General features: G+C 43.2%; 1 protein-coding gene across 1 annotated transcript in view; it reads left to right on the plus strand.

The window, feature by feature from the left end:
• Positions 1-17,621, plus strand: part of Stk39 (serine/threonine kinase 39) — a 256,946-nt gene that overhangs the window by 157,629 nt on the left and 81,696 nt on the right. The window contains exons 13-14 of the mRNA XM_038337065.1: positions 4,529-4,591; positions 7,470-7,537. Coding sequence (XP_038192993.1) covers positions 4,529-4,591; positions 7,470-7,537 — 131 coding nt within the window. The remainder of the gene's footprint in view (positions 1-4,528; positions 4,592-7,469; positions 7,538-17,621) is intronic.

The following is a 17,621-nucleotide window of genomic DNA, read 5'->3' on the forward strand; positions in this document are numbered from 1 at the left end:
CATCTAAGACTATCACTAATTGAAAACCCGAGGTCGGCTTACATGTAGAACAGTTAAGATGCTTCAAACACCGTCATTGACCAAACAAGTGTGTAGTTCAGTCATTGTTGATTAGAAACCAGGGCAGTATTGTATTTATGTGGTTGTCCCCGTTACATTCTGGATACATGCACATGAATATCCAGGCACTTCAGAAAAAAAAAAATATACAGCACATATGAATAGGCTATCATCTTTCTTCAGTCAGGATGGGGATAAAAGGTCACAAGACCTTGTGTAGTTGAAGTTGAACAAAAGCATCTTTGGTACTACCATGCTTAGACAGAGTAAGATGTGACCTTTTATGAGAGCTTTGTTTGGGAGAGGCCGCAGCACATTCTCAGCAGGCTAAGGTAGCACATTTCAGCTCTGCTGGAGAAGACCAGGAGGGCCTGAGTTGGTGCTCGTCTGTGGGGTACTGAGGGAAAGGTAGCTCTTGGGCCGCAGTTGGAGGTTCTACGTTGGAAAGACTTTCCGATGTGGACTTTTAAGCTTTCAGTGTTAACACTATTAGCGTGAAACTTAGAGCCCAGCACTTTGAAAAATTGGCCCAGTTTTTAAAAAATAATGATCTTCTGGGAAACTTACCCACTAGTAATTAATAATTTGGAGCAAATGGATAATCGTCCTCTCTTATTTATCATCTTGTTCCTGGAGACAGAAGTCCGTGGAGACCAAAGTTCATTAACAACAATACTAATATTAGAACTAGAGAGAATTAATTGATCAAAAACTGAACCCATATCTCATGTCGGCTTGGAACTGTGTTAGACACCATGGGATTTATGCACAGAGAGAACATCCCGCTTTATGTGGAGTTTTCCGTCTTTGGGAAGGAGTTGAGTCAAGGAAGGCCTGGGTAAGGACTGGCTTTTTAGAGAGTGTTTCCTAGCTCATAAATCTTATCTAAAATGCCCAGTTATTATGCGTTGTTGATTTTCTCGTGAGAAGTGGTTTGGAATTTCTTTCTGTCAGACTTTGAGGTAAGGACTGATCACGTGACCCTGTCACTTTTTGTCATGGTCACGTGACAGTGTCACTTTTGCTTCACTCTTAATTTTCTATGTGAAAAGTGAAGTCAGTGTTATCTTTAAATCTAGCTCTCTTTGGTTTCATTTACCTGAGGAAGGCATTCACCAAGGCTCTCGTTTAAACAGATCCTGTTCAAAGCCACATAGCAGTTAGCCGATAGGAAGAGATTTACTGCCAGTCAGGGCAAGCAAAACCTTGGCCCTTAGGGTTGAATTTGGCACCGATAGGGTGCCCACAGTTAGGTCTGGGCAACTCAGATTTTCCAAAGCTTCTCCCATGATTCTGATTTGTGGCTAGAATCTAGACTACTGACTAGGAAAACCACAGATGTCCCTCTGAATCCCGATGCACAGAAGGCATCCAAGAGAAGGTTCTGGGTCTAAGTTCCTGAAGCTTCTGCTTTGATATCTGCCTGTTTGGAATTAACAAATAAGTAAATAATAAGAGAAGGAAACATTGTCTTTGCCTTGAGCTACGCAGACCCTACAGGAAGGACGTTGAAGGGTCTCCCCACTCGGTCTAGGATAAGTACGAAAGCCCTCTTTGCCGGCTCTGCAATCAGAACAGCGTTTCATGGTGGGTTTAGAACGAACTAATTTTGCAAGGTTTAACTAGAGATTAAACACAATGTGAAGATTAAATGTATTCTGTTGCTTGCTGGTTTTTAAAACTGCCACTAGCTCTCAAAGCCGGTCAGATGAAAGGTGTTTCTCTGATGCTCAGCAGCTCTTGGATGTGCTTGCTTTGCACCTCCGTGAAAAGGCAGAGAAAGGCCTGATGTCTTCCTGAACATAGTATGCTGAACCCTGTCTGTCATAGGCTACGCAGCCTCGGTGTCCAGCAGCTGCGGTTTAGTGCAGGTGACAGCCCTCCAGAGTACTTGTGACACAAGTCAGACCTGTGATCAGAAATCTCCTGTGCTTCCAAACACCCGCTTATTGGTTGAAAACAATTTCCATTTGTAGATACACCGCAAAGATGGCAGATGCCCCGTGCAGTTTTCCTCTGTGTTATTTTTCACATAATCTGGGTATATTTATCAGTACTTGAAAATGGGTTCTGCTGTGTTGTTATCAGCTTCAGAATTCCCTTGGATTTCACTAATTTGTCCACTGATGTCCTCTTTGTGCTCTGTGGCATGCAGTGCAGCACAGCGCATTGCACTTGACTGCAGTGTTACTTAAAATAGAAAGAGAGAGGGCAACAGCTCTCTCAGAAGGTGGGAAGCAGGCAGTGCCTCTCTTTTTTATTTTTGGTTTTGTTTTGTTTCAGCGCTGGAGTGTTTACCTCTCTCTTACCAGGTCTGAGGTTCCTATCAGTGTCTATTTCCAGAGGAGTATCCGAAATTCATTTCTTATTTTCCTTCTTCCTGCCTGTCAAAATGCATGCCCACTCAAGTACTCTCTTGTAGCAAAATTGTTTAGAAGGAAAGCAATCCAACAAATTTTCTGTACATTTTTTATATTGTTGAGAGTGACTGCCTCTTTTCCTGTCAGCTTTCTTGTTGGGTTTCAGTCCGAGGTGTCTTTGGCTGTGGTCTTAATTTCATAGGGTGGGTCCACAGCGGTGACAGTGGGCCTGAACCCTATTGTTAGTGAATATATTTTGCATAGGGGACCGCTTTCTCACCCTGAGCCCCCTCTGTATGTTTGGAGGAGTCCCATGTCCTGTGCCAGTGGGAGTGGCTTCTTCTTGACATGCAGGGTTATATCGACATGGGAAGTTGCAAGGTGTGTGGCCCCTTTGTCCAACCCTCCTGACTCACTACCTCTCTTTCCTAATGATGTTCCAGGAACAAAGTAGCAGGGAAGGATGCGCAGATTGTGGGTCATCCTGCATGATTCTTCAAAGGGGTATTTGGTAGAGGGCCTGGTCTCTGCTGGGTAGTGGCAATAGATTAGCGTACATTGTTACCTCCCCTTCTTTCCATTGCTGCTGCTGCTGTTTCGCTGTTTCTTCTTCTTCTTCTTCTTCTTCTTCTTCTTCTTCTTCTTCTTCTTCTTCTTCTTCTTCTTCTCCTTCTCCTTCTCCTCCTCCTCCTCCTCCTCCTCCTCCTCCTCCTCCTTCTCCTCCTTCTCCTCCTCCTCCTTCTCCTCCTCCTCCTCCTCCTTCTCCTTCCCCTCCTCCTCCTCCTCCTCCTCCTCCTCTTCCTCCTCTTCTCCTTCCCCTCCTCCTCCTCCTCCTCCTCCTCCTCCTCCTCCTCCTTCTCCTCCTCCTCCTTCTCCTTCCCCTCCTCCTCCTCACCCTCCCCCTCCTCCCCCTTCTTCCCCTTCTCCTTCCCCTTCTCCTCCTCCTCCTTCTCTTTCTCCTCCTCCTCCTTCATTCCTTCTTTTTTTCTTCTTCCTCCTCTTCCTCCCCTCCTTCTTCTTCCTCTTCTTCTTTTCTTGACAGGGTTTCTTCCTGATTCTGCTTCCAAAGTACTGGGATTAAAGGCATTTGCCACCACTATCTGGCAGTTAATTAAAAAAAAAACTTTAAAATTAAAACAATTTTAAATTAAAGTTAAGTCATCTTTCACCAATACGTCGTTATAAAACTTTTCAAACATACAGCAACATTAAAACACTTCATGGTGACAGACCTAGCACCATGCTTTGGCTGTTATTACAGTTGCTTTCCTACATGCATTTCCCACATATTTATCCAATTTCCCACCTTACGTTTCCCATGCATGTCGGTGTGAATCAGAGGCATTAACTGCTGCTCTCTGCCCTGTCACTTCCTCATGAACGGAGTTGTTTTTGAGTGAGTGCAGAGAGCAGGGATTCTGTACTCTTAGATTTCATTTTAGACCATGCTCACTGCGAAGATTCCTGATGATTGTAGCGTTGGTAATAAGTCAGAAACAAGACCCCACTCACTGGTTTTCATCCCCGATTCTCCTCGATTGTGCTGCGTTCTGTTGCTGTTGACTGTCTCTCACGTTGATGCTCCAGGGTGGAGTTCACAAATGTAGAGCTTGAGGCAGAAATACCTTAGGGCAGATTAGAAATCTTGGATGAAAAGTTTTCCTGCTGGGTTTCTCTTAGGGAAACAGCTTTGTTGTTGTTTTTCTCTACACTTACTTAGTTTATACAACAGTGAAAATTATCCAGAGTAGTGATAAGCAAGGCAGGTTTTTCTGACTCTTCATATCCTTTTGTTAAGGTCCCCTTAATGTCAGAGGAAATGATACTACAGTATCAAGTTGTTAACCTTAAAGCCCGTTGTTTCTCATAAACCCTGTGGGTTGCCCCAGAATCAGTTAAAGACACAGATTCTCTCCCTTCTCCATGAGATTCTGAATGGTAGATCAAGTGGGGCCTTGGAGAATAAGGGTGGCCAGCGGCATCCCTTGCCCGATGTTGCTGCTTAGGGTCTTCTGAAATGTACCATCCCTGATTGTCAGGACATAACCTCCTAATGACTGACATCTCCCTCTGGCTTCTTTTTGTCATAACGTCAGTTTTCTTAACAGATCTCAGTAAATGCTGGTGGCATCCCCGAGCAAATACAGTCTCTCTCCGTGCACGACTCTCAGGTGGGTGCTTCTGTCAATCATTTGTGTTCGAGATGCTTTGTAGACAACGTCATAGAGAAATTCAAGAAATATTTATTTTGCCGGGCGGTGGTGGCGCACACCTTTAATCCCAGCACTCAGGAGGCAGAGGGAGGCGGATCTCTGTGAGTTCGAGGCCAGCCTGGTCTACAAGAGCTAGTTCCAGGACAGGCTCTAAAAAAGCTGCAGAGAAACCCTGACTCGAAAAACCAAAAAAAAAAAAAAAAAAAGAAAAAAAGAAATATTTATTTTGTATGTATTCTTCTTTCATACGTTACATTCTAACTGTAGTTTCTCCTTCGTCCACGCTTTCCACTCCCTCCACTCCAACCTCCTCTCTTTTCCAGATCCACTCCTCCTCCATTTCCCTTCAGAAAAGAGCAGGCCTCCCAGGGATAGCAACTGAACATGACATAGCAGGTTACAGAAAGAGTAGACACAAACCCTTATATTGAGACTGGATGCAGAACAGGAAGGATCAGACAGGGGTGATGAATGGAAAGAGAGGACCTGAGAGATGACTGGAATCGGGGAGCATGGGGGGGGCAATGTAGAAACCTAGTGAAGTGGAAATTCCCTGGAATCTACGAGGGTGACCCTAGTGAGGACTCCTAGTAACGGCACACAGAGTCTGAAACTGCCATGTTCTGTAACCAGGCGAGGCTTCCAGAGGTGAGACTTGGGCATCAAGCCAGCCACAAAACCTTCTACCTACTTTTGTCCTTCTTGGAAGATGTGCTGGGGTAATGGTGGTGTAGAGTTTCTGGGAATGGCCAGCCAATGACTGGTCCAACGTCAGGCTCATGCCACGAGAGGGAGCTCACATCTGACATTGCCTGGATCACCAGGAACCAGAGGATGGATAACTCTAAGACCTAAGATAGAATCAAACATGATTGGAAAAGAAAAAAGGAAGGAAGGAAGGAAGGAAGGAAGGAAGGAAGGAAGGAAGGAAGGAAGGAAGGAAGCAAGCAAACAAGCATTTTTAATGATATTCTGCTATACTCAGATTGGTGCCTAGCCCAGTTGTTAGGAAAGAGGTTCCATCCAGCAACCAATAGGGATAGATGCAGCCAAACATTAGGCGAAACTCAAGAGTTTTAGACAGACACTTCAGGATAGTGCTCCTAGATAAAGGGCTTAAAAACAATAGAAAGCATTATTTTAGGTTGATATAAAGAAAGAGAACATCACTACTACTAACCATCCTTTGCAAGATGTTCATAGACTTTTAAGAAAGGAATAGATTACCCAAGTGCCTCCAAAATCACTGGTACCGTGGGCGAAAAGCAAAGGGACGAAAATGACTCTTAAGTCTATTAAACTCTAGCTACCAAGTACCATGGTTAATTGATTTTTTCCTTCCTTGCTTCTGATTGAATTTCTATAACCTCTCTTGGTGATTCTTTTATCATTGAATTTTATGGGCCAATTCATCTCTACAACTTGTCTTATTAAAATAACAGTCCAGTGACTGTGCAGTGCATGTATAATGCATACTCATAACAGGTGTATGGCGGGAGGGCCTATGCTGTGATTGCATTGAGTGGTGAAGCTATCAAGGGAAAGATGTAGACACAGAGCCCCGGGATCGGACCAGGTGTTTGGGTGTCTACTGGTAGTCTGATTGCCTGCCCCTGTGTTTTCTGGAGCAGCTGCAAGTTGAGGAGGTGTTGGTCCAGAGGGGTTTTAGGACCGCGGCTCCTTGTCATTTATAGCTACAGAAAGACATCCAGAGGTTAAGTGGTTTGCGCAGGGCCAGTTAAGTGATTTGTGCAGGGCCATGCAGATGCTCAGGGACAGAAGCAGGGTTCAGTTTCGATCATTACATTCTATCATCCAGCTCAGTGCAAGACCCTGGGGTGAACTGACTGTAGGGATCAGCCTCATCGTAAAAGACAAATAAGGAGGATGTATGGGTCCAAAAACAAAAGAAGTAAACAGGAAAAGGGGACACTATTGATTAGCATTTTATAATTTATGGCTCAGTTTGACATCTCTTATTTTCCCAGCCTTTTGAGACAGGTGGCTTACCTATTTTGTAAATGAAGCAACAGGCTCTGAGAATTCCCCGCCCATGGTGGTTGCACAGCAGGTTACCAGCTTTTCTTTTTCCTGCTTTCTTTTTCTTTCTCAACAAGGAGGTCTGATCCAGCCCAGGTGTTCATAGGACTAGAATGTCACAGAGGCATCCTTGATGGATGATCTGTACCAAGATGAGAGCAGAGAAGGGCAGTGAGGACCAGTGTTAACTAATCTCTGTTCACCTCTGATGCTCACAGTTAATGTACCCAAGTCATCCCACCCCACCCCACCAGGTAGAGTCTGCGGATAGAACTCAACACCTTCTGCATGGCAGGCAAGTGTTCTGTCGCTGAGCCATATCCCTAGCTCTTGCTTTTTTGAGACAGGCTCTTGCTGTGTAGCGTAAGCTGTACTTAAACTGGCAGTTCTGTTGCCACAGCCGGAATGCCGGAATTTCAAGTGTCTCAACCATCCCCGACAAGCTTCCTTACCTCTGTGCATCTCCACACTCCAGTGGATGTTGGCCCTTTGCTCTGGACCACTTTAGGTGGATACTGTAATCTGGACTAGCTGTAGCAATACCATCCACTCACAGAATTTACCTTAGGACCGAGGCTGTCTGTCTGAAGCATTGGCACCCACAGTCGTGATGTTAATTAAGCAGCTTTCTGATCCTCTGCAAAGGTGTTGTGAAGCCAAAGAAGACCTGCTGGGATAAGCACTGATTTTTGAAGTTTCCAGAAAAAGATAAAGGAATCAAGGGATACTGTGATTTTATTTATTCATTCTTCTCCCAAGAAAGCATAAAACGTTGTCTGTCGTTTTGTTTTCAAAGGGCCAACCCAATGCTAACGAAGACTTCAGAGAAGGTCCGTGTGCAGTCAACCTTGTTTTAAGATTAAGGTAAATGCCATTATTCCCTATTTTGCATTATTTGTTTTTCCACTGGTACAGTATTCTGACCTCCTGCTTTAACTTTTCATAATATTAGGATAAGATGAAATTGTCAACTTATGTGATTTTCCCAAACAACAGTATATGCCATATTCCCTGAACTAATTACACTTCTTTCATTGCTTGTGAAATGATTCATAAGAGAAACACCGTTTGAGAGCAGCTGTAGGCTGTGTACCCTCCAGTATATCTTTTCCCTCGCCTTTTCTTTATCGTTCGTACTTTCTCTTTTTAACAATGTAAGATCACAGTAAGAGATTTTTAATGAGTTTCTTTCACACTCCAGCAGTCAGTTTCTGACAGAAATAAACCATGCTTGTACTACAAGTTGCCTGTTCAGAACATTTGTCAGTGGCAGGTTTGATCAGCCACTGTGGAGAAATGACAGATATATTTTGAAAGCACTTTCATTCTTGTAGAAAATGGATACAAATATGGCGCCTGACAGTCCATAGCCTGGTGAATGAAAGCTGATTCCATTTTAAGACTCTTACACTTAAAGGTCTATCTGTGCAGCTGCTCTTTGTTAAGTGTGTAGTATCTCAAGAGAAGAGAAAATTGGCTGGGCTTAATTGCAGACAGCCCTCTTTACCAGGTCAGTCAGAATGCTGTCACGTTTCTGAAGGGGTTTAAAGGAGAGCCATGTGTTCTCTCAAAAATTACATACGTAAAGCCTGTGTGGTTAATGGACATGTTCACAGGTGTGGCTAGGAAAATGGGTTGTAGTCAAGCTCAAGGTTGGTTTCCAACTCACAGAGCTGGCGTCGTCTGTGGGAAGAGATGCCGTGATCACCGTTCTTCTTAGGTTGAGGACAGTCTGCAGTGCCTTCCCACATACCTTCTAGGGGACCCCACAGGAGTATGTGGTGACACATAGAGTAGACTTTCTAGCCAAGGGGGGGAAACTGCTGCAACATAATAACCTTGAGGAAGATGTACAATTAGTGACTTTAGCCACTGCCAAAAAATGATGTAGACCATTCTTGGTTTTGCCTTTGGAACCAGAGTTCAGAGTTAAATATTCAAATTCCATCCATTGTGTGTCCAGTTTCCTGAAAGAAAAACCTACATCAAATGAAAAGAAAGGAAGGGGATGTTGGTATATATGTTATTGAGGGTATTGTACTGCATAGTTTCATATTACCTTCACATAAGCTAAAGTCATCTAAGAGGAGGGAACCTCAATTAAAAAATGCCTTCAAAAGATTGGGTTTTAGACATACATATAGGTCATTTTCTTAATTAGGGATTGGGGGGCAGACTCCTTTATGCCACACCTGTGTTGGTGGTACTGGATTCTATAAGAAAGAAGGTTGAGCAAGCCATGGGGAGCAAGCCAATAAGCAGCACCCTTTCATGGCTTCTGTATCAGATTCTGCCAACAGGATCCTGCCATACTTGAGTTTCTGTCCTAATGTCCTTCAATTGTGAACAGTAATTTGAAAGCATAAAGAAATAAAATATTTCTACTCTAAGTTGCTTTGGTCATGGTGTAATAGTAACTCTCACTAAGACAAGTATATTAGTTTTATATTGCTATGTAAAAAGTTACCCCAACAGTGATGTGAAACAACACCCACTTTCTGTCTCATCATGTCTTAGATATGCCGGGCCAGCTTCACTGGGTTCTCCATTGTCTTATAAGACTGAACCCAAGGCACTTTGCCCATTGGGCTTCAACATCCTCTGCTTAGCTCACTTGGGCTGTTAGCTAAACTGAATTCTTTACACCTATAGCCTGAGGCTCTTAGTAATATCCTACCCTGTTCATTAGTCTTCTTCATACCAAGGGGAGAGGGTTATGAAGTAGGCCACAAACATCAGGAACGAGAACTGTTAGGGACATTCTAGAGCTCTGAAATTCCTACAAGATCACTCCAAATGAGGTCACATTATAATGTAGACAGCCTAGTTAAGAAGTTAAGAACAAGCCTTGAGGCAGAGCGAGGGTTCCATTCAGGAAGCATTGATAAAAAGTTATAAAATTCTAGGAAACCAGTGTGAGCAGAGTCATGGCAGGGTGTGAAGTTGGAATTGGTGTGGGAGCCCAGGCTTGGAGCCTGAGCAGCTTCTGGAGAAGAGTTTGCCTTCACTGTTACAGGATCAGGCAGCCGGTGAGCAAAAGCATGATGTGTTCTGAAACTGAATTTTCAAACCATCACTGCAGCTGCCATCAGCTGCCATATGGAGAATATATTTAGCGTTTTTACAGTAATATGCTATGCAGACTTTATTTTCTGTCCCTGTCAATTTAGTGTTGTGTGTGATTCTTCTATATGAGTGGGAGCGGTCATTCTTTGAATGAAAATGGCCCCCATACGTTTATGGGGAGTGGCACTATTAAGAGATGCAGCCTTGTTGGAGTAGGCGTGGCCTTGCTGGAGGAAGTGTGTCACTGGGGGTGGACTTTGAGGTTTCAGATGCTCAAGCCAGGCCCAATGTTGCTCTCTCTTCCTGCTGCCTGCTGATCCAGATGTAGAACTCTGAGCTGTATCTCCAGCACCATGGCTGCATCTGTGCTGCCATGCTTCCAATCCTGGGGATAAAGGAATGCACCTTTAAACTGTAAGCCAGCCCCACTTAAATGCTTTCATTTATAAGAGTTGCCCTCTCCCATGATCTTCATTCTCCCAATTTACTCATGTCTTTTTCTACTTCTCATGTAGGTTAGATCCATGTATGTTTCTCTTAGGGTTCTCTTTGTTGTCTAGGTTCTGTGGGGTTGTGGATTGTAGGCTGGTTTTTCTCTGCTTTATGTCTAAAAGCTTTTTTTTTTTTTAAATTTGTGTACACAGCCTTCATTCCCCTAATGGCGAGGTTCAAAAGGTCAGCACTGGACATCAGGAAGATGAGTTTTTTATGGATAAGGGGTGGGGGATTTGATAGGCAAAATAGGTGGGAGTGCAGGAGCAGAACATAAGTATAAAATTAGTCATAACTATTTCTTGAAACAAAGACACGGTTGCAAGGTAGTCATAACAACAGGTGGTCATAACAATCTTTTAAACTGTAGGTAGTGTTGCAAGATGGCCATTACAACTTTTTGAAACAAAGACATGATTGTTATTTTCTGGAACAGGCAGTACAGAACCCTTTGTAGTTAACGTTATAGGTGGGACAAAGCCCAATCCTTGAGAAACAGATTTAATCATAAATAGGAATGAACCTGGTTTGTCTTTGCTGTAAGATAGCTTTAAAAGCCTAAGATGGAGACAAGGTGTATGCTTTCAGGACCTGGGCTCAAGAACTGACTTTGAAACTTTTGATGCTTGATATGTAAAGCTGTTAAGTGTGGCTAACAGCATCTAAGAAACAATGAGAGACAAGAGGAAAGGAGGGCAGAAAGAGTTGATACCAAGGTAAGAATCCAAAGACTGGGAAGGAGGGAGGTGTGTCTTGGTTAGGGTTTCTATTGTTATAATAAGATACCATGACCAAAAGCAAGTTCTAGAGGAATGGATTTATTTGGCTTACATATTTATTTAAAAGTCATAGTCCCCTGAGGGAAGCCAAAGCAGGAACATGGAGCCAGGAACGGAAACAGAAGCCATGGAGGAATGCCACTTACTGGTTTGATCCTCATGGCTTGCTCAACCTGTTTTCCTATATGGAAAAAGGCCACTTGCAAAGGGGGTGGCACCACCCACAGTGACCTGGGCCCTCCCTCATCAATCATTATTCAAAAAATACCTCCACAGATTTACCTGTGGAAATCTGGTAGAGCCATGCCCCCTTGCCAGTGTTGTTGTTTGAGACAGAGTTTTACTATGTAGCCCTGGCTGTCCTGGAACTTATAATGTAGACCAGATTGGCCTTAAGCTCACAGAGATCCGCCTGCCTCTGCCTATCAAATGCTAGGATTAAAGGTGTGCATCACCAGACTCAGCTTTGGAAGCTTTTTCTTAATTGAGGTTCCATTTTAGTAATTTTAGCTTGATTGTCAAGTTGACAAAAAACAAAAAACAAAAACAAAATAAAGCAAGCAGGCAAACAAACTGTCAGTACGTAGTGGGACTTGGTTATGCCTTTCCCCTTCTGGCATGTTTTGATCTTGTGCATATGGTCACAATTTCTGTGTGTTCCTTTGTGCAAGCCCCATGTTGTTTGCTTTTTAGAATCATGCCTTCCTTCCTCATTGTACACCTGTGTACCTGTCAACCTCCTCTCCCTCCTCTGAAAAGACCCACATAGAATTCCTGTGTACCCATCGGCCTCCTCCAGCTTCTCCTGAAAAGGTCATCTCCATTCCAAGGACAGGAAATTGGGAAACCTTTTACTTTCAAAATGATAAGACAAACGCATTGTGGGTCTTGGTAGTGTAAGTCTCTTTTCTTCAGTCACTTGTGTTCACAGACAAATGCATTGTGGGTCTTGGTAGTGTAAGTAAGTCTCTTTTCTTCAGTTACTTGTGTTCACAGACAAAAGACCAAGGTGATAAAAGTCTAAGTTTCTCTTGAAAATATTAATTAGCTTTTAAAGCTGATACATATGCTTGAGAAAATAGGCTCAAAGCTTTGGTCTCTGTCAAATTCTGGACATGGGTAAAATGTAGGGGTTTTTTCCCCCTGTATGCACTTTACCAATATTTTCTTCTTTATACTCTATATAGTTAGAATATATGTAATATAGATAAAATATGTATCATTGTGTAAGGCACAAGGTCAAAAAGTGTTCTTGGATGTCCTTCAAGAGGATGCTTCCCGTGGCTGGAGAGATGGCTCAGGGGTTAAGAACACTGGCTGCTCTTTGAAAGGACCTGAGTTCAATTCCCAGCACCCACATGGTGGCTCACAACCATCTGTAATGAGATTGGCACTGCAGGCATGCAGGCAGAACACTGTATACATAATAAATAAATAAAGATTTTTTTTTTTTAAAAAAAAAAAAAAGAGGATGCCTCCAGCTATGGTGCCTTGTGTTCCACATGCTGTCAGGACTTGGTTATGACATTTTTTGGATTGACTCAAGTAACAGTGTACAAACATTTTACCATTAACATACTTTTAATTAAATAAAAATGTGGGCCTGAAGCGGTGGTTCTGTGTTGAAAAGTACTCGCTTCTCTTGCAAACAATCCTTGTTCGGTTCCCAGCATACACATTGGTCAGCTCATGACCACCCGGAACTCCTGCTCCAGGGGATCTGATGGTCTGTCCTCATCTCCCCAGGCACACCTCCACACCCCCCCACACACATAAATTGTATAAATCCTTCGCAGACATAGTCATGGGCACTGGGGATAGGGCTCAGCAGTTAAGGACACCAGGTGCTCTTCTAGAGGACCCAGGTTCAATAACCAGCACAAGTGTGGTTGCTTGTAACTCCAGTCCTAGCGGATCTGATACCCTCTTCTGGCCTCCGAGGGTGCTGTGCACTTGTGGTGCACAGACATACGTGCAGGCAAAACACTCATTCATGTAAAATAGAAATAAGGAAGCAGTTAAAGATGATTGCATATTTGTCGTAAAACATTCAGGTTTTAGAATCAAGGCGTTGGTTTAGGAAAATGGTAAGTCTGTCGGTCACATTAACATGCCCAATCCTCCTACATTGTTGGCTGGGCTGTGTCCATTGCCCTTTAAGTTTAGCCGAAGTCAACCACAGCAATTGGTGTGTATAGAGTCCCCACCATGGTATGTCCCGTTAATTTGCCCACCACGAATCCAGCTTGTTCTACTGTAGCAGCGTCATCAGATCCTGATGGGCCAGCCAAGGTACCAGGAATGGACTGGCTTCCCATTTGTAGAGCAAGGCAGTCTCTGGAATAGAATACTAACTTAACAAAAACATGAAAGTTTAACAAAACAATTACCTTTTCGACTGTTTTAATCTTCCCCCGAAAAGGCACACTGTGGGGAATACGCTTCGAAAATGATGGTTTTGTAATGAAAGCTAATTTGTTAGAAAGCGTTGGCCCCTGTGTTAGCGTGCATGCACCAGAACTCTGTTCTCATCGTGTCATTGTTCGGGAGGAATTAGTTAGTTTTCCAGCTGGTCAAATAGGGTTAATTGCATAATTCTCCTGTCAAGTGGCCGGGAGCCTTGATTAATCCCCCCTCCCCCAGAGGTTAACTACTATGGGCATTGAGCTTGGTTATACAAAAACATTTTCCTGTATGGCCCTCCCCTCCCCTCGTCAACAAACCACTTATTTACTGCCTTCTTTGTGCAAGACATTGTTGAAAAGACAAAGATGAGTAAGACGGGGTTTTCCCCCTCAAGAGGTCTCCTCCCAGGCAGAGAGATCAGATTCTGCACAAATGATGCTAATGCAAGGTAGAAAATGAGAGACGCAATAGAAGACGGGTAAAAAGGAGAGCTGTGAGCAGTTAGGAGTAGGCGAGAGCCTTTTTGTCTGGATGTTACCTTTGGTGCGCTTGTTCCCATAGTAACCGGTGTTTATGCTTTTCAGTATCTCCATTTTGAGCAGAGGACTAGGTAGGAGGCATCCAGGGGCAGCTTCAGGCTGCTGGCCTCTGTAAGGGACTTGCAGTCTTTCATTATTTCTGACAAGACTACTTGTGCTTTTCCATAAAGTGATAATGTATTATTTTGTAGGCGACAGATTATTACAAATGCAGTTCTCTAGTCTGAAATCTGTTTGTCGTTTTACTCAACTCTTTGGATGTTCTTGTTCAGGTTTTTTTTTTTCCCTTTGTGAACCAGAAAAATCATTGTATGTTTGCTTATCATTAGTGACATCCTACCAAATGACGAAGTGCCCAGTGTGTGCCAGATACTCTGAGAAGCATGCTGTGTGATTTGTCCTGCTTAATCATCACGTACTGTTAAGAATATCAAGACTGGGGCTCACATTTCATAGGCAAGAGTGCAAGGTTCGAAGTCCTGCAGTAATTTTCCAGCACTATAAAGCCTTTAAGCCAGCGGTTCTTAGCTTTCCTAATGCTGAGACCCTTTCACGTCATGTTATGGTGACCTCCAGCCATGAAATTACTTCACTGCTACTTCATAACTCCAATTTTGTTACTGCTATGAATCATAATGTAAATGTCTGACCTGCAAGGTACGTGACCCGATATGATATCTAATCTGCAATCCCTGTGGGGGGTCAAGACCCACACATTGAGAACTGCTGCTTTGACATAAACGGTCTCCATCCTCACTCTCCTGAACACATCAGTGTTTGCTCTCCTCCACTTGACCTGTGACCTTGCTTTATTCTGGTCTGTCTTGAATGCCTTCAGAAATAAATACACCGTAGGATTGCTGACCCTTCAGTCTTCTCATCAGCGCTCTCTGCGCATGTTCCCTGATAAACTCATCATTGATGTTGTGACGGAAATACCTGAAAATATTTTCCTTGGGGATGTTGAAGGCGATGCATGAAATGTCAGTGAGTGTTGGTGATGTTAGGTAATCTCAAAAGCATGTCCCATTGAAGAAAGATGCTTAAAAGAAATCCCACACTAGCTCAGAATTGAGAAATAGATGGTTATTTATTTGGGGTAGACTCACAAATCAGAATCCTCTGCTTGAACGGTAATCAGAAACCGAATCCTGCAGCTGGAACAGAGGGGCCAGAAAAGAGAGCGGACGCGTGCTCTACATCAGCTTATATAGTATAAGAGGCCACGCCCCAGTGGGCGGGTAACCATTGGCTGCAAGACTTCCTTCAGCATCCCATCTCTTGCCTGCTCCACCATTTCCTCTCCATCTACACTTGCTGCCAACAGATGACAAGGGAAGCCCTGAGCGAGCTCTGAGGTGCAGTTCCTGTGGTCCTGAAGCTGCTTTGCTTAGACTGGCAGGCATCTGGGTCTTATGCTAATCCAGCGTCTTGGGGGATGCGATACAGAGATATGTAAATATGTACGATGCAGGCTGATATAGGGTGTCATGTTTTCTATCTACAAATTTCACCTGTGAGTAAACATGGTAAGTGAAGAACAGCTTTATATTCAGAAAGATTTGGCCAGGTAAAGGGAGCAAAATAGAAGATTAAAATCGACTAATTGTGAAATGCCAACTTAATATTTATATATAATTTGAGCCAGAAGACTTTGAATCCAAATACTATAAACAAAGTATAGAGTTTTTAAAAGTTACTTATTTTCAAGCCATGGATGGTCAGCTTAGAGAGTTGACAAAGTAGATGACAATGGAAGGAGTGAGTGGCAGGCACTGTGGCTCAGGTGTGGGGCACTTGCATAGCACGCGTGAGGCCTCTGGCTTATTCCATGCTACCTTAAAAAGAGGAACAGTAAAATCACTCAAGTATTATTATCTAGTGATCAAAAGAAACATTCTTCTAAGTACATGTTTATTCAGGGTTCACATTAAAAAAATTACTGTTATATAGCTATTTTTTAATGAAACAATGTATGTCAGATAGTCTGTTTTATAATATGTCTCAATTCATTTTATATTGATGATTTTACATCTGTACACTCCATTTTAAAATGATTTTTTTAATTGAATGTTTCAAGAATTACATTACTTAAAAATATATGTTGTGCAGCTGTAGTACATTTGCCTGCCATCCATAAGGCCCTGGGCTCAATTTCTGACACACTGGTGGGAGGCAATATTTATTATTTAAAAAGTTCTCAGTTTGGAGTATTGCAGCATATAAAAACATGTGCTGGAGTTAATAAAGTGAACGCATACTCTATTATCATGAGAACCTGAGTTTTACTTCTGGCACCCACATAACTTCCTTAATGTGGTATTGCATGTGTCATCTAAGCTCTAGGGAAACAAAGACAGTGAGATCCCTGGGGCTCCCTGGCCAGTCATCCTGGTCCAACTGGCAGGCCCTGGGGACCAGTAAGAGAACCTGCCTGAAAAAAAACAAAACCCAAACCAGCAAAACAAACTCTTGAGGAACAACATGGAAAGTTGACAGCTGGCCTCTACATAGGAATGCACAATTAAGGAGAACGCTTGTTTGTCCCAGCTGCCCAGAACCAAAATAATCACCACATTAATTAAATCACTGCTTGGCCCATTAGCTCTAGCGTCTTATTGGCTAACTCTTGCATATTAATTTAACTTATTTCTATTAATCTGTGTATTGCCATGTGTCTGTGGCTTACTGGCTACAGTTCCATCTGGCTCCGGCGGGGCTACATGGCTTCTCTCTGACTCAGCCCTTCTTTCCCCCAGCATTCAGTTTAGTTTCCCCTGCCTACCTCTATTCTTTTGCCCTATCAGGCCAAGCCAGTTTTTGTTTTTATTAATTAACCAATCATATTCATAGCATACAGAGGGGAATCCTACATCGTGTGTATATGTACACACACAAACCAGCACCACACAATAAGCCATTCACACATGTACACACTGCATATATGTTATATATTTCTTTTTTTAGTCATATTATATATTTCTTATTGCTCGTGTTGTACAAGAGCGATGCCCGAAGAAACAGCAATCCCATTTGCACTGAAGTTTTCCCTTTGTAAATTGATCGTAGATTGTGGGAAGTCTGTAGATAGACAACAGAGTAAGAGGCAGAGCACGTGGGGTTCTTGAAGATCTGGTTGTGGCTCATGGGTACCTGAGGATGCCAGCATCCCCATAGCAGCCAACATCATGTATGGCTGAGTCCTGGCCAGCATCCCCATAGCAGCAACCATCACGTCATGGCTGAGTCCTGCGGCAGGATTCTGCCAAAGGGCCCACGCCGACAAACTGCAGAAGTGGAAGGCCCCTACTCATGCCTTGCTCACCAGAAGCTGAACATATAGATTAGGGCTCATCTTGAAATCAACCTTTGGGGGTTCAGTTCTTTAATGATTCTGTGTGGGTTTCACATCATATATCCCAATCCCATGCATCTCCCTGTCCCTCAGAGCGTCCTGGGACGTGGGAGCTGACATGCATGACTTGACAGCTGGAAGAGGTAGGAAATTAGCTTTGAGTTCCCAGCAGGTGGCAGACACTTAGTCGCATGTTTTCACACATATACTTCTTAAGAAAAGACATTTCACCAACTTTTTTTTTTTTTTTTTTTTTTTTTGGTTTTTCGAGACAGGGTTTCCCTGTAGTTTCTAGAGCCTGTCCTGGAACT

The sequence above is a fragment of the Arvicola amphibius genome, chromosome 7 (genome assembly GCF_903992535.2).
Source record: "Arvicola amphibius chromosome 7, mArvAmp1.2, whole genome shotgun sequence".
Taxonomy (NCBI): domain Eukaryota; kingdom Metazoa; phylum Chordata; class Mammalia; order Rodentia; family Cricetidae; genus Arvicola; species Arvicola amphibius.